Source organism: Gopherus evgoodei, chromosome 7 (genome assembly GCF_007399415.2).
Source record: "Gopherus evgoodei ecotype Sinaloan lineage chromosome 7, rGopEvg1_v1.p, whole genome shotgun sequence".
NCBI lineage: Eukaryota > Metazoa > Chordata > Testudines > Testudinidae > Gopherus > Gopherus evgoodei.
Genome location: NC_044328.1, coordinates 90289389 through 90307755, shown reverse-complemented (window position 1 = coordinate 90307755; position 18367 = coordinate 90289389). Strand labels below are relative to the sequence as shown.

General features: G+C 39.4%; 1 protein-coding gene across 1 annotated transcript in view; it reads right to left on the bottom strand.

The window, feature by feature from the left end:
• The window catches only part of ATP2B2 (ATPase plasma membrane Ca2+ transporting 2), a 438931-nt gene that overhangs the window by 49680 nt on the left and 370884 nt on the right, over positions 1-18367 (bottom strand). Inside the window, 2 exon segments of the mRNA XM_030569615.1 lie at positions 10689-10776; positions 11895-12074. Of these exon segments, the coding sequence (XP_030425475.1) occupies positions 10689-10776; positions 11895-12074 (268 nt within the window).

Genomic DNA, 18367 nt, shown 5'->3' with positions numbered 1-18367 from the left:
AAAATTGAAAGGTGTTAAAGGAATTGGTTAAAGGGGAGACTACAATGGGTCATACTGAAAGGTGAACTGTCAGGCTGGAGGGAGGTTACTAGTGGAGTTCCTCAGGGATAGGTTTTGGGACCAATCTTATTTAATCTTTTTATTACTGACCTTGGCACAAAAAGTAGGAGTGTGCTAATAAAGTTTGCAGATGACACAAAGCTGGGAGGTATTGCCAATACAGAGAAGGACCGGGATATCATACAGAAAGATCTGGATGACCTTGTAAACTAGAATAATAGTCATAAGATGAAATTTAATAGTGAAAAGTGCAAGGTCATGCATTTAGGGATTAATTACAAGAATTTTTTTATAAGCTGGGAACTCATCAGTTGGAAGTAACAGAGGAGGAAGACGACTTCGGAGTATCAGTTGATCACGGGATGACTATGAGCCGCCAATGTCGTATGGCCGTGAAAAAAGCTAACGCGGTCTTGGGATGCATCACGCGAGGTATTTCCAGTAGAGATAAGGAGTTAGTACTGTTATACAAGGCACTAGTGAGACCTCATGTGGAATATTGTGTGCAGTTCTGGTCTCCCATGTTTAAGAAGGATGAATTCAAACTCGAACAGGTACAAAGAAGGGCTACTAGGATGATCCGAGGAATGGAAAACCTGTCTTATTAAAGAAGACTCAAAGAGCTTGGCTTGTTTAGCCTAATCAAAAGAAGGCTGAGGGGAGATATGATTGCTCTCTATAAATATATCAGAGGGATAAATACCAGGGAGGGAGAAGAATTATTTAAGCTTAGTACCAATGTGGACACAAGAACAAATTGATACAAACTAGCCATCCGGAAGTTTAGACGTGAAATTAGACGAAGGTTTCTAACCATCAGAGGAATGAAGTTGTGGAACAGCCTTCCAAGGAGAGCAGTGGGGGCAAAACACATATCTGGCTTCAAGACTAAGCTTGATAAGTTTATGGAGGAGATGGTATGATGGGATAGCCTAATTTTGGCAATTAATCGATCATTGATTATTAGCAATAAATATGCCCAATGGCCTGTGATGTGATGGTCGATGGGGTGTGATCTGAGTTACTACAGAGAATTCTTTCATAGGTGTCTGGCTGGTGAATCTTGCCCACATGCTCAGGATTTAGCTGATCGTCATATTTGGGATTGGGAAGGAATTTTCCTCCAGGGCAGATTGGCAGAGGCGCTGGGGGTTTATCGCCTTCCTCTGCAGCCTGGAGCTTGGGTCACTTGCTAGAGGATTCTCTGCACCTTGAAGTCTTTAAACCATGATTTGAGGATGTTAGTAACTCAGACTAGATTAAGGGTTTATTACAGGAGAGGGTGGGTGAGATTCTGTGGCCTGCATTGTGCAGGAGGTCAGATTAGAGGATCATGATGGTCCCTTCTGACCTTGAAGTCTATGACTCTATGAATATGCTATATCTTTAATATTAAAGGTGATACTAATTCACTAATAAGGCTCACTATTGTTATTAATCATTGAGATATCATTTAAGACAATGTTTTCTTACAGACTGCAAATAGGAATTGCTTCACACTGAGGCATATTGTGCTAGATCAGACACTGAATGAACCTAAAGGAGGTATAATAGCCTGGCGCATAACTATACAAAGATAACCATTCCCCTAAATGACCAAATGAAGGTGGACACTGTCTAGATAAAGGGTAACACTTACAGAAGCATCTGAGTGACTTAGGAGCCTAACTCCCCTTTTCAAAAAACACACTGAGGCAATGAGTCTATTGATTTTCAATGAGATGGAAGCACTTTTGACAATTTTACCCGACATTCTTAGACTGTATTTCAAAACTAGTGTCTTCTCCTCCTCCCATTGAAGAATGGGAGTTTTATCACCAATTTAAATGTAAGAAAAATGAGATGCAAAGTCTTTATTTGTATTAACAACTTCCCAGATTATTAAAACTAGCTTTTATTTTAACTGATTTTACTTTAACCTTTCCACTTAAACCAGCTTGGATGGTGAAACTAGATGAGTCAGTTTAAATCCCTCTGAGAGACCCACTTCTGCCATTCTCCTGCAGTGCTTCTAGTTAGCTTGCACAAGCAATCCCTATTATTTGTTCCCATTTCCCTGGTCTCTGTTGTCACTTCTGTCATCTTAATGTGATGGAAGGGGACTGACCCATCATGTATGCAACCATAAATTAATAAATACAAAGTTTCATTAAGTTTTTTTTAAATAGTTTATTATGTTTCTTTTCTCCTACTCTAGTGTAACGTTTCTCAAAATGCAGTGCACGTCCATAAAGGACTAGCTGGGGGCTGACAGGTAAGGGAGGGCTGAACTCCTCTCTCAGTTGCTGTTCTTTCATTTAAAAAAATAAGTTTCTAGTTACTGTAATTAAATTTTCAAGACATGAAGAGGATTATACCCGAGTTTGCAGAGAGCCTGAAACAAGAACTGGGATGTGAAAAGTCCAGTACATTTCAATGAGAGCTAAGTCAAATGCAAATAATGGTATTTTACATATAAACATTATTAACTGTGCCACTGCCCATCAAAGCATGTGTCATAGTATCTTTCCCCAATCTGAACCTTAGAGTCCAAAAGTTGGGGTACTAGCATGAATTCCTCTAAGCTTAATTACCTGCTTAGATCTGATAAGCTGTCACCAATCAGGAATTCCAGTGCCTGATACACTCTGGTCCCCCCAAAACCTTCCCTGGGGATCCCAAGACCCAAATTCCTTGAGTCTTACAACACAGGGGAATAAACCATTTCCCTCCCCTTCTCCTCCCCTCCAGGTGTTCCCTCCCTGGGCTCCTGGAGAGATATACAGATTCAAGCTCCGTGAATCTAAAACAAAGGGATTCCACCCTTCTCCCTCCCTGTTAAGTACAGACTCAATTCCCTTGAGCCTCAACAAGGGGGGAAAAAATCAGACAGGTCTTAAAAGCAAAACTTTTAATAAAAGAAAAAAGAATAAAGAAAATCACTGTAAATTCAAGATGGAATATTACAGGGTCTGTGAGCTTCTAGAAACTGGAGAAAAAGCCTCCTCCAGCAGAAATACAATTTAAAATACTTCCAGCCAAATACACATTAAATCTCTACCAGCCAGATACACATTTGCAAATAAAGAAAACCAATTAAAAAGACTAAACCGCCTTTCTACTTGCACTTACTACTTGAATAGAAAATTAGAGCCTGTAGTATGTTCAGTCACTCTCAGATCCCAGAGAGAACAAAACCAAACCCAAAAAACACAAACAAAGGCTTCCCTCCACCGAGATTTGAAAGTATCTTGTCTCCTGATTGGTCCCCTGGTCAGGTGTTTGGTCTCCTGTTTGTTAACCCTTTACAGGTAAAAGAGACATTAACCCTTAACTATCTGTTTATGACAGCATGTAACATGAACTTCCAGTGTTATGCTCTGGACAAATGGGCTAATGCGATCCTTGGTTGCATGAATAGAGGATTCTCAAGTAATAGAGAGGTTATTTTACTTCTGTATTTGACACTGTCGTGGCCTCTGTCAGAAAACTGTTTCTAGTTCTGGTGTCCACAATTCAAGGAGGATGTTGAAAAACTGGAGAGGGTTCAGAGAAGAGCCGCAAGAATGATTAAAGGATTAGAAAAGATGCCTTATAGTAACAGATTCAAGGAACAAAATTTAGCAAGTTTAACAAAGAGAAGATTAAGGGGTGACTTGATCACAGTCTATAAGTACCTACATGGGGAACAAATATTTGAAAATGGGCTCTTCAATCTAGCAAAGAAAGGTACAACACAAGGAACTTGAAGTTAGACAAATTCACACTGAAAATAAGATACATTTTTTAACATTGGCAGTAATCAACTACTGGAATAATTTATCAAAGCTCATGGTGTATTCCCCATCACTGGCAATTTTTAAAATCAAGATTGGATTTTTTTTCCTAAAGGATATGCTCTAGGAATTATTTTGGGGAAGTTCAATGGCCTGTGTTATATAAGAGGTTAGACTAGATGATCACAATGGTCCCTTCTGGCTTTGGAATCTATGAATCTGTGAAAAAAGATAACTGTCATAATGTGAAGATCTTACACCTGTGTTTCCCAAAGGGGAGGGAAGCAGAAGCTATATAAATTAAAGAGAAAGGCCCTTACCAACACATGTTGGAATTGTAGGGGGCATGACTGGTTTAATTGTCCTGGACGAAAAACAGCTAGATCAGGCTTAACTCACGTGAGACTAAAGTGATTTAGTAGGAAAATGGAAATACTGTGAGTAGCCTGGCAGGACACTGATTTCTACCTTCATCAAGGGCATCTGCCTACCATTCGACAAATTAGCACCAAATATTGGGGACTTACAGAGCTAATCCTAGTTACTGATAGCAACAGTGGTGAAAAATACTGAGAAACTAAGACTTCCTTTTGGACCAGTGCCTGCCACAGTTATCCCTTTGCTTGTCAATTTCCTTATTAAACCATTAACATTCACTCTACCTGGCACTGAAGGTGGAGACTCCAGCTTCCAAAGCACACAGTAGACCATTTCCCAAACACCCACAGCACTTCAGACCAGTGCTCAGAACCCCTTACTGGTTCATCATTCACTAATAGAGCCAATCAAGGTTCTGGTCTACAGCTTAAAGCTCCCATTGGGCAGGGACCAATTCTCCGTCCACGACCTGTCTGGACAGCTGCACTCATCTAAGACAATGCAGTTGAGGGTGAAGCTCACAAGAGCTGGCAGGCAGGGATCTTTGGTGGAGAGTCAGTGATTGTGAAATGGCCTATAACAGGAGACCAGCATGAACCATTTTCAGTACAAGATCAAAATCGAGTGGTTAGCAAAAGACTCCCTTAATAATTGAAGAAAAAGAATTAATAATAAATATATATGTATAAAGAACATAAGAACAAAAGCAGGCTCGCATCAAGAAAAGGTGATGAGCAAAGGCCACTGTTTGCAAACCTCATTTATGGTACTGTGTTTATAGGGGCTGCTAGAGTGATCAGTGAAGAATATCGATAGGGATGGGACCTGATTCAGAGACTGGGCACTTCATTACAACTCCACTGGTTCCCAGTCGCTATAGGAATGTATTTTAATTTCAAATGCTAACTTTTAAAGTCAGAAAAACAGTTTATGGCAAACAGTTTTAGTCCAGTCAGATGCTTACATAGAGAGTTTTAACACAACTCTCCACAAGATATGGAAGAACTCCAAGAGTCATGTGGTTTCCCAAACTATCTCCTCTTACATATCTCTGATCTGAACCCCTCAACATGATCTGTATATAGCCACAAGCATCTACTACTCCAATACAGGACAACAAGATCTCATATTTGACTTAAAATGAAACATATCAACTCACATGTCTCCCCAGCTCCAAGGAGCTGTTAGATCAAATCCCCTCTGGATCATATTACAGAGATTATTAGTCAGCAAGTGCGTCTTCCATTTCATCTACAAGTAAACCCCTTTCTACCTACTGCTTAGATCAAAGGCATCGACAAATGGAGCTTCAGGTTTCACTTCACTGCAGCATAAATGCCACGTTATTTTAACACACCTCATTAGCAATGCCACCCTTAGAGTTATCTGTAAGATACTGTTTGTTTTAAAAGAATAGAACAGATTGGGATGTAGTTGTCCCTTTCTATGTCTGCTAATAAACTGAAAACAATGAGAGACAAGGAATGCGGGAAATATGAAGATTCAAAGCACACTTACGTTTAGGTACTATTGGTCCAGTATGATGGATCACCCAATACATATTTCTTATATTTTACAAGTTTAATACAAGCAATTGTATTAATATATCTTCTAAAAGTATTTGCTCAGCTCATGTTAACCTTTAAAATTTAGATACATTTCCTAACTTTTAAACTTTAGGCTCTTGGTTAATAAAATAATAATTTAGAGCTTTTACTTAAAAGGAAACTTCAAATAAATTCATTTCAAAATAGTTAAAATTGGTCACAGTTAAAATCCTTTTTCCCACAAGGCCTACTGCCGATTATTGTGGTTTTACAATCACTTTACATTTTTTTCTATTCTGCTGCTATGTGAATGACTCTCAGATGTAACAGGGGAAACTGACTGACTATAGACAGAACAGTGAAACTGATTATTTACAAGAGTACTTTCAAATCCAGAAGTATACTGACAAAAATATAGAAAATAATTTTTCCTCTAGTTTCTTTCAGTTTTGTTTTAGGACCTGGATCCTGCAAATGTCCTAATGTGAGTTGTCCCATGGACTATTCACATGCAAAAAGTTAAGTGTTTAAGTGTGGGCAGAATTAGGCCTTTGGGGCAGGGGGGGGTAACTTGTAACAACAGTGGGTACATTTTCAGACAGAACTGTGATATTTAAGTGGCTGGTGCTCCAATATAAAAAATACATACTATTAGCATGAAACAGAAAAAAATATGACTGCAGACCCTTATTCTGCAATCAGATTAGAAGATGCAGACACCTGAGCCCATGCAGAACCCACTGATTTCAATAGGGCTGGAGTGGACACCCGTTTGAGGACATCCAGTTGCAAGACTGAGGCCTTAAAGGGTAAGCTCAAGGCACCAAGGAGCTGCTACATGTTATATGAAGAATACATATTATAAAATACACACACACACACACACACACACACACACAGAGGATTCATTTCTAGATTGAAAGAAATCTTATCTTCATGTCCAAGAAAAAAATCTTCTCAAACCTATTTTGGAAGCTGAAAACTCTAGTGCCATGAAGCAGTGTCTTCCCAACTTGAATGCTGAATGATGCCTTTCTGAGTCTCAACATTACAAAAGAACAAAAATGTATAATAGAAGTGTCTTATGCTACATACAAATGATTTTTGCTGGGCAGGATTATGGCAGTAAAATAAAAAAGTGCTCCCTCCCTCTGGCAGCTATAAGTTATTAAAAATTAAATATGAAAGTTTGTTTTGTGATGTGTGTTTTTAGCCCTAGAGCGAACCTAATATATAAAAGAGAAAACTCGCTCTATCCCCCAAGTGACTGAGAAACATGTACTTCAGAGCAAGAGGACCAGAACTAGTGAACATTTAAATTATTTCCTGTAACTTTTAAGGGCCCTTAAAGTGTTATAAACCAAAAACATTTCACAGCAACGTAGAGCTGCTCTTAAACTGCATTGGATAATATACTTGTTTTTTCATTTGACCTCATCATCATCTCTAAAATGTTACCAACAATACCAGTTATATAAGGTATTCTGCAATAGAATATCTCTTTCAAAATCTCACACTGCACATACAGTAAATCTTGTTAATATTTTGTTGCTTACTACTCTTCAACTCTTTTGATTTTCCTCTTAGGGGAAAATCCTGCATGATTCATTCACACAGGCAGTCTCCAATGATTTATTTACTTGATTTTATGACACTCCTAATACACACTTCCATTAGAATTTAGAGCCATGCACCTATATTAGGCTGTAGGGTAAGATTCTGTCTTGCATCTTAGAAGTGCAGCACAGAACTTGTGAGGGCTTTAAGCTGCCTTTGCATAGGCTGTTCTGGGGGCCTAAACAACACCTGCCATAATTTAGTCCTGAAAAGCTAAGCTACAGCTGCGTGTATTCATCTTCTGAGAAGCAGCAGTGAAGCCCAGAGTACCCATCATGCTGCATTGCCACCCCCGACACATTCCCTATGCCCTGGTTAGAAGGGGACGAGGGAAGGGTCTTCAGAAGACAGTCTATGGCTATCATCTTCAGTTTCTGTGTCAGGGGAATTCTCTTCTAGCCATAGCCAGGGCTTTAAGAGATCATTTACATCACATTCTGGCTCCTTTACCCAACATACGAGGCTGGAGGGAGGGTGAGCATCATTTTCAAAAGCACTCAAGTGACCTAGTTCATTTACAATGGGGATGTATGCTCCCCAAAGTCATGTACATGCTTTTCAAAATTCCCCTCCAAGTTCCTGTGTCATCAGTTCAATATACAGCATAAAAGGATGGAGTCAGCAGCTATTTCTCACACAGAATGTGAAAACACTTTAACAAAGATTAAATCAGAGCAACCACTAACACCCCATAGTTCATGTACCAGCCTGCTTCACAGCCCTTCATCCCAAAAGCCTGATTGTAGACATAGGCCTTGGAGTATGCCCTCAAGACCAACAGATTCAGATTTCAGGCCACAGAAGGCACTGGCTCCACAGTGGAGGAGCCTCCATGGACAACACCCTGCAAACAGCACCTCTCTTTTCCATGAAAGAGACTCCATCTTGAGTGCCTCCGCTGACTGCAGCTGTGGCAGTGGGATGGAGAGTGCACTTTATAGGTCAAAACCAACTCCTAAATATACAGCTGGAACCTGCAGATAGCCAGTGGGGATCAGGGAATTACATCAGTTTTATGCCAAAATGGAATCTGCTTTTTAAAATATATATCCTTGCATGTAACAGCAAATGTGGCAGAACTCATGTGAATGGAGTCACCACAATGAAAAGACTCTTCCTAGTGCACAGGTTTTCAAACTGTGGGACACCCCTCCCCTCTGGGGGGTCAGGAAAGTTTTGGGGGGGGACAAGCAGCAGCACCAAGTGGCTCGTGTCAGCCCAGGTGGCAGTGGGGCCCAAGTGAGGGAGCACCATCTCCATACCCTCACTCACCTCAGCAAGCCACCCTGCCTGGTGCTGGCTCCTGCCCCCAGAGCCTGTCAAACATGCCTTTCTCCACCCTAGAAATCCGAGGGGGGAGGGGCAGGTATTGGCTCTGCCCTAGCAGTGCAGCCTGGATGCAAGGTAGAAGCAGCCAACTGCTGAGGAAGCCTTTGCTGTGCCATTGGGAAGTATAGGTGTATTTGAAACTTAAAGGTATAGGTAATTTAATTCAAGTTGTGTTAAGGTCTCTGTTAGGTTTATGAGCAAGCTATCAAGCATACTTCTGTATGTGTATTTTTGTCTGGGGCACAACCAAAAATTGTTACTTAAAGCGGGGGCTCAGCTTAAAAAGTTTAAAAACCACTCTCCTAATGAGCAAGAAGAGCTCTTACCCTTGTATTCCTGGTTTTAGCTAAGTTTGAATATATGTATTTTAAATTGTGAGTTGTTTTTAATCAACTCATTTTTGTTTACTTTATGGACAGCTGCATACAAATATAAAAAATCGGTAGCTCCTCTCTCATACTACTTCCTACTTCTTATTAAGTACCTCTGACCTGCATACGTGCTCTTCCACTCCCAGTCAGTGCCACATTCTAATCTAACTGAAAAGCCACAATGAAAATATTGACAAGCAAGCACTACCAAGAAGTCAATGAATCACATTTGTATTTCCACTACTCCTGCGAGAGAAATTTCCTTTTTTATTTCCAGTTAGACTTTTCAGGTAGCCTACAAAGACAGCAGACATGACCACCTGGGAAACCACGTCTGTCACTCTAGAGACGAGGAGGGGTAAGGAGATGGGCAGTAAAAGAGTATGGGTATGCCCAGGCATGGGCAATCACGGCACAGGAACACTAATTCACAGGGAATATGGAGGATGCATTGTATCTGTTTTCATATTCAAAACACTTGTTTATGAAGTAAACAAAAGCTGGTTTAAAATGAAACCACTTTAACATACATGTGTTAAATACATGCTGAAACTCTGCTGACAATCGCATTAGGAAGCAAGTGCTTTTCCTATGAATTCTGCAGCGAACCTGCAAACTCAGCCACAGAAAGAAATGGCAAAACTTGTACAAGTGGCCTTTCAGTAAATTCCCTTGTCCTTTTCATCAACCCTAAATTGTCCACACAACATTTGATAGAATGATTATCCTTAAGGTACTGTATTATTTGATTCATCTTATTGATGACATAAAGGGAAGTTTAATTGACTTCCCCTAGGTCACAGAAGTCATCAGTGGCAGAGCTGGAAAAAGAACACTACCTCACTGCGCAGTGCTCCAATCATTAGACAGCACATCTGTATTATAAAAGAAGACAAACAAAAAACTCTTCATATTTTGTTGAGTTTCCTCTCCCTTCCCTTTCCTTCTCTCCTCTCTCATATGTTTCTCCTCACCTCCCCCATATTTCCCTCTGTTTCTCGAACAAAATAAGCTATCTCCACAAAAACAACAAGCAGTCCGGTGGCACCTTAAAAACTAACAGATTTATTTGGGCATAAGCTTTTGTGGGTAAAAAACCCACTTCTTCAGATGCATGGAGTGAAAATTACAGATATATGCATACATATTGGCACACGAAGAGAAGGGAGTTACCTCACAAGTCGAGAACCAATGCTGAAGACCAATTCAGTTTTTGTGGACATAGACTAACACGGCTACTCCTTTAATACTATCTCCACAAAAACATTTTATTGGACCTGCATAACTGCATCAATGTTAGGGTTTTTGCTAGTAGAGAAATGTTGTTAAACAATCACATCCCTGACCAACACTTGATCTACTAGCAAAAGTTTCTAGCACAGACCTGGCCTAATTCTCTGATGAGTGAAACAATTGTGACATGAGAAATAACAGTTAGCTCTTGCTTCTCCTCTTCCTCCCTCCACTATGCCCTACCAACAGTACATTGCCGTGTGTCTGGATTGTAATATAAAAAACAAGTACAGTAGATGATGCCATTAGACAACTATATAAATTATGGATATTATATAAACTATATAAATAAATGGCTATTATAAATACTCACACACATATGGATTATTTGCACTCACCTTTCACCAAAGTGTGTTTGTCTGTGGGAGATGAGCGAGCAAGTACTCGTAGTTTTGGCCAGATCTTGTCAATACGTTCTTGCTCAATCTGAAAATAATAATTCAATCATCAGTCTGTCGTAAGCAAATCTGGAGCTATGTTTTCCTGCCTAGAAATGTTTTCACCTTTCACACTCAGCACTGGCAGGAAAGGAGAATCAGCCCCTATACTGGTAATCTGGAACCATCGCTCTCCAAAATGATGGGCCAAATGACGGTAGCAGCCAGCACTACTGGTAGAGTAGGTAGGGCCATGAGACACTGAATTCCCCACAGTGTCTTACTGAATTGCCTCGATTGCTGGCTGAAGTAGGTAGGATTCACTGTAGGGACAAAAGTGGCCTTACGGAATCACTTCACCGCAGAATGTCACTCTAAAAGTAACAAGGTGGAGTTCTATATCTGCAGGGTCTCAAGGGCTCCCAGATCGAGTGTGCTCAGTCTACAAGTAGAAAGATGTTTCTGTTTTCTAGCCTTGCCAACTCTAGCTGGGATCTGGAAATCCAGCTGAGTTCTTCATCTCACACATCATCACCAAGAGAAAAGGTTCTGCAGGCCAGATTGTGCCCTCAGTGTCCAACTAGCAAACCTCATTGTCTGACAGTTCTGCCCATGTTGTCTCAGTCAGTTTGCTTGGGTGTAACCACTTATGTAGTCTCATCTGAGAATGGAGCCACATTTTAAATGAGACTCGATGCGAGAAAGAGCTCCAGCTAAAAACAGCATTTAGACGCTGACTCTGTATTGCTGCCAGTTGCTAGTGAGCTCTGAGAGTCCTGCTGTTGGTTTTTTTGGGGGAGTTTTTGGTTTGTTTGTTGGGGAGGAGGGTTAAAGAATTTTTCTGAATTTGTACTTTTTGAAACAGTCCGATATCACGGTTCAGAAAAGAGCTGAATTGGTTTAGCACTAATGTGACAGTGTCACTGATTAGATAACTCTCAGAGAAGTTAAATGTAACATGCTAGTTTATCAGAGGCAATTGAAATAACAAAGGAACAGTGTTGGAAGTGGAACCATCCCTCCGGTCAGGCTGCTGGGCTGGTCGCTGTCTATTGAAGTAAGGGACATCACAATAGAAGAGAAATACAGTGTGTTCCTCCATTCTTCACTGTAGTTTATGAAACATAATGTCAGAAAAAGTTACTTTATATTCAATTCATGAATTACCTCTCCCTTCTCGTTTCGGATCCTCCTGTTAAACTCCTTTCCCTCTATGCAGAGAAAGTCTTCTCCTGGATGAATAATTCCACACTTTATTGCGATGGCACGAGCTGTATTGATGTTGTCCCCAGTGACCATGCGAACTGTAATTCCAGCTCGCTGGCACTTTCTTATGGCTTCTGGGACCTATAAACAGAGTACAATATACATAAGCTGCTACAACTTTTTTAATTGCCATATTTTTTAAAGCGAGCAATTCCTAGAGATAAAAAAAGGATTTATTAAAAACCAAGAAAATCATGGCAAAGATCAGAGCTATCTAAACTGCCAATCAGAAGGTTATTCTCACAACTTGCCCAAAGCCCCATAAGCTACCCCTAGTTTTTACTACAAAGGAGTAGTTTGCAGCTGACTTAAACCTTAGCATGGAGGTGCAGCCTGCTGAGACTACAGGTTTCAGCATGGAATGTTCCATTTGATCCAACAAGAACACAATTCCTTCCTTCTTTTTTCCTTCTGTGTTCTCCTCAGATATGACACATTGGTAAACAGACAATTTTAATAGAAATGTATTGAGTTATAAGGATGAACTAAAGACATTGCAGTTATATTTCTAAAATTATTTACAATAGTGTATCATTCTTCAAAGGAGTGACAATGTTATTATATATATTCTGCCCCAACAAATCTTGGCTATATTGAATTAAAATTGCAAGTACATATCAATGGTTTCAGAGATTGCTATTTTTTTTTCAGACCATTTGAGTTAAAACAAAGTAGAAAACCAAGAAACTCAGAAGTAAGGCTATAGTTTCACATGAAGTAGCCGAATCCTCCCACTTAACTCCTGCCCATAGAGGAGCCTGCCTCCTAGCTTCATTTTTGAATCTGAAATATCCAAATCGAAAACAAAAAAAACCTACATGCACCATCGAAAAGGAGTTTTATAATTTGTTTCATAAATACATGTCTGAGTCTATCACTACCCTAACTTTAAGGCTGGTATGCAAAAATACGCTGCTTCTGTGTCTAATTATACTTGGCAACCAACCACCACATGAAGTGATAGGATTGACTGACTTTGATCTGAGGCTCACAAAGTTTCCCGCCCACCCGTTATCTTGTGGAGGGGAAATCCTGATGCTGCTAAACAGGGAGCCTCACATCTGAAAATCCCTGTGTATGGTTGGGATCAAGGCTCCTCTCCTGCATAGCAGTGTGGTTCTCCGTGTGTACAGGCTTTCTCCAGTCAATCCCCTCTGCTGTGCAAAAATAAGTTTGCATTGAATATCTGGCCTATATATTTTTCCTTCAGTGCTGAAGGCCCACTGTGTACTCAGAAGAAACACAGGGCTATGCACAGAACCCTGTCAGCCACACATCCTCTATTTATGATGTCAAAATAGCTGGAATTTTATGCAAGGGCTTAAAAAGTGTTTAAATGTCATTAAATATACTTTTGGAACAATAGTTTCTGTAATGGTGAAATGACATACAGCTAATTGCTGGCTAGGATATGCAGGAATAGAGAAGCTGACTTGCCCATTCCTTCTGCCTGTGATGACTCTGCACCAGCCTGATAGATCCTGAGGATGTCATGCTATTTCAGAAGCAAACATTTTAGCGGGAGGCATCATAGGGAGAAGTGGAGCTCAACAAAGGGAATGGAGCCCACTTACTACTAAAGATCCCTACCTCTAATCTTGGGGTATTAGGAGAGAGGAGTATAGAATGGTGCCCTACTCTCCCTCCGCCAGATTAGATTTTTGATGCAACATCTTCCTTCTGACAACTCTATTTTGAGTTTTCTGCCAGTACTTTTGCTCCACGTGGACTCTGAGTTCCCATTCGGCTGCATGTCAGTCAGCTGAGGAGGTCAGCCCCTACTGCATGCATTTAGAAGACTCTGTGCATGTTAATGGCCTCTCCATCATCCTTAAAAATCAGGACCTGCACCCCCTGCATCCTGAGGAGGTGGGGCTTAATGGAAGATACATCTAGAGCTCCTTATGCCAGTTCACACAGCATTAAATTTCTTCACAGCAAGGGGAGCTGCAAGACCATGATTTGGCACATAAGGACAGCCAAAACAAAGTACATTGAGCTAAAACAAGATTCCCTGGAAATGAAACGAAAACTGACTTTTTTTCATTGTACATTTCTTCATCTTAGCAGCTATTTTTATTTAGCAAAGAGATAATTCTTTTCTAAAGTCCATGACACATGTTGCAAAAGACTTTCAGTACTTAGGACACAAACATTTTAATTAGGTAATTGCAGTTTTCAGATATTAAACAGCACAAATGTTCTATTACTTTTGATCAGTCTCTTGCTTCTAGTGGAAAATAAATTGACAGGGCTTCAGGAAATGCTGAAGAAGAGCACAGAGAAGCTGCCTAAATATTAATAAATTTGTAAAAATACCCAGTTGTGATGCTCTACTACCAAAATGATATTCAGTATCAAAAACATAGGCAGAAATGCAACTTCATTATTCCAGCTGTGCACAGTGTGCTCCTATATATTATTCATTATTCAATTTATTAATTAAAAGTAAGGGAAATTCTACAAAAATGTATAGGCACTAAACACATCCAAACCTTCCTGGCAATGCATTAGAGCAGAGATGGGCAAACTATGGCCCGGGGGCCACATCTGTCCCTTCAGATGTTTTAATCTGGCCCTGGAATTCCCACCAGGGAGCAGAATCTGGTGCTTGCCCTATTCCGTGTGTGCCATGGCAACACATAGCTCCCGGAAGCAGCGGCACGTTCCCCCTCCGGCTCCTATGTGTAAGGGCAGCCAGTGGCTCCGCACTCTGGCCCCAACCTAAGCACCGCCCCTGTAGCTACCACTGGACCTAAGGTTCAGTATTAGGTAATTAGGTAAAAATCAATATGTTGTAGAGAGATAGGAAAAATATGCAACAGGATTTGTAGTTTGTTTTTTGGAATTATTTTAAATAGTGGATAAACAACATAAGTTAGCACCCTTTTACAGCTAGAGAGAATGAAGATTAACAGGTCAGAGATATTCATTTAAAACACCAACACCGTAGTTTTAATTCCCTGGCCTATCATGTCCTGTACTGTCTTTGCAGGACCATTAATTATGACCTTTAAAGATAAGACAGTTAGGATAGTGGTATCTTAAAAAAATGCTGTTCGGTGTAGACCTACTGAAAATAATGAATGTTCCCACAAAGTCTGCATAGTCTGCTGTAATGGGTAGTGGATATAGGTTGGTCGGAATAACTTATTTCTACAAGGATTATAATTATTCATTGTCATAACCCTGAAGTTAGTGCTGTAAAAACCAGAAGAAAACACAGCCCAGGCTTAAAGAGCTACTCTCAAAGCAAGCATGTTGTTCTTAAAGTTAACCATATAGCATCTGCCCCATTAACGTAGATGCAAGCCAGTGAAACTCAAAACAAAAGCACTTCAGAGCAATCTCAGTAAGCACATCCAGATGTTTTTGCTTCAAGACTCTTAAAAGCAGAAGGAGAATTATCACAAAGTATTAGAAAAAACAATGGCTCTGAATCCCTCAACGTTATCCTTTAAGCTGGTCAATAGGTGGAGAGTTGTCTTTTTAGGAAAATCCTGATTTGATTGTCTGAGTATATTCGGGGCTCATTATGGCAAGGACAGTTTTTCATGAGTGTGCAAACACCAACTCTATACCACTCAGGGAATGATAAAAATAGTATGGACTAATATAGTTCCTTTTTCCCCAGAAGATTCCAAAGTCCTTTACAAATAAGTCACATACCCATGTGGGGTAGGTGAATAATGTAGTATCACAGGAAAACTCATTTCAAGTTCATAGCCATGCTTCTTTATTCTACAGATCTCGGCTAAGCAAGATGGTTAGAAATGTCAAAATAAGCATTCACCTCGTGAATTCAAAGCCCTAGCAAAGTCATTTAGGACAGTGGAGTGATGAAGCCTATGTGTGAGAGGATGTACACCAAATGATTGTAACTGATGATCCCACTATCAAGAACCATCAGATGCATTCAGGTCCTAGAGTGAAGTATTATAAAAATATCTATGGATCTAGAAAGGGAGTGAGCCTTTAAGAAAAAGTGTATTAGGGGCCAAATCCCAAGAGGTACTGAATACCTTCCACTGTGGTTGACATTAATGGGAGCAGAGGGCACTCAGCACTTTGCAGATAGTGATCAGTCAGCGCCTCATAGGATTGGCCCCAACTGTCTTACCACATCCAAATTCTGAGACTTTGCATTCAGACACAATCTAAGCTTAAAACCCCTGAATTCACTGCCTGCTATAAAGATCATTAAAGCCATGGACTGGTTTTGAGTCCAAAGAAAGTATTAGAATCTGCTGGGAGAGCCACTTTTATGTATATCAAGGACATGGGCCATTGAGGGCCATCTTGTTAAATATAATTTATTGTAATAAGCATTTTTGTATATTGCAGTGGTTTTGGTAAACGTGGGGGACAAAGGTTGATTGCTAATATTAGTAAGTGAGAAGCATGTCATTCTTTCTGAAGGGAATACATATTTTCTGTATCCATGTTTAAACGCAGTTGGTCAGCCTAGATAAAAAGAAGTAATCCAGAAATAAAAGTGGAAATGTAACTAATATTAAATTGTATTATACATATTATTTTCAGAAATTATTTTAAAAACACAATTATTTGATTAATATTCCATACTAAATTTGTAATTTTGACAAGATTGTTACACATTTTATCAAATCTAACAAACTACATCATAAAAAATTGTTTCAAAATATAGAATTTTTGTAACTTTTACAACCATAGTGAAACTATTTTGGATGGGATAAACTTTCAACCCAAGGACATTTTTTAAGAATATGTAAAAGTGTGAAAGATCTAAATGATATCGTTGTCTCCTTGATATACATAAAAGTGGCTTTCCCAGCAAATTATAATACTTCCTTTGGACTCAAAACCAGTCCATGGCTCTATTCATAACAATTAACCTTCTCTCTGAGAAGACAATCAAAGAGAAAAGTAACACGTGATATGATCATAGTCTTTAAGTACCTACGCAGGGAGAGTTCATCTAATACTTCAGGGCTCTTTAATCTACCAGACAAAGGCATAAAAAGATCTAATGGTTGGAAGTGGAAGCTAGAAATATTCAGACTGGAAATAAGGGGTAAATGTTTTACCAGCAAGGGTCTCTGTTACTGATCATTGGAATAGCTCAGCCAAGAATGTGGTACACTGAAGTCTTTAAATGAAGATTGGATCTCTTTCTAAAGATGATAGTCTTGTTCAACACCACATTACTGGGCTTGGAACTGGAATTACTGGGTGAAATGCTATGGTCTGTGTTATGTAGGTAGTCAGAATAGGTGATCAGAATTGTTTCTTCTAGCCCTAACAGAAATGGATTTATAGATATTTAATGTTATTTCTGAAGAAAAAGAGTTTTAAACAGTATATTAGGACCCCCAGCTATTCAAACTGGAAATATATATGTACGTGACATTTGCAAGTCCAGTTATCTCATCGACTAAAATCAACTCTGCAACTGTAAATCTGCCCAGATACTAACTTTAAATGCAGTTATTAATTTTTTTAAAATGTATGCATCAAGGTTTTCCTTCCTTTTTTATAATAATTAGGGCTGTCATTAATCACAGTTAACTCACATGATTAACTCAAAAAATTAATTGCATTTAAAAAATTAATCTCAATTAATCCCATTGTTAAACAATTGACATTTATTAAATATTTTGGATGTTTTTCTACATTTTCAAATATATTGATTTCTATTACAACACAGAATACTAACTGTACAGTGCTCACTTTATATTATTTTTATTACAAATATTTGCACTGTAAAAATTATCAACAAAAGAAATAGTATTGTTCAATTCACCTCATACAAGTACTGAAGTGCAATCTCTACTGTGAAAGTGTAACTTACGCAAGTAGTTTTTGTGTGTTATGTAACTGCACGCAAAAACAAAACAATGTAAAACTTTAGAGCCTACGCGTCCACTCAGTCCTACTTCTTGTTCAGCCAGTTGCTAAGACAAACAATTTTGTTTACATTTACAGGAGATACTGCTGCCTGCTTCTTATTACAATGTCACCTGAAAGTGAGAATGGGCATTTGCATGTCACTTTTGTAGCCGACGTTGCAAGGTATTTACGTGCCAGATATGCCAAACATTCATATGTCCCTTCATCCTTTGGCCACCGTTCTAGAGGACATGCTTCCAAGCTGAAGATGCTCATTAAAAAAATAATGAATAGTATGTCTCCTGTTCTGTTTTACCCACATTCTGCCATATATTTCATGTTATAGCAATCTCAGATGATGACCCAGCACGTTTGTTTTAAGAACACTTTCACTGCAGATTTGACAAAATGCAAAGAAGGTACCAATGTGAGATTTCTAAGGATAGATACAGCACTCAACCCAAGGTTTACAAATCTGAAGTGCCTTCCAAAATCTGAGAGGGATG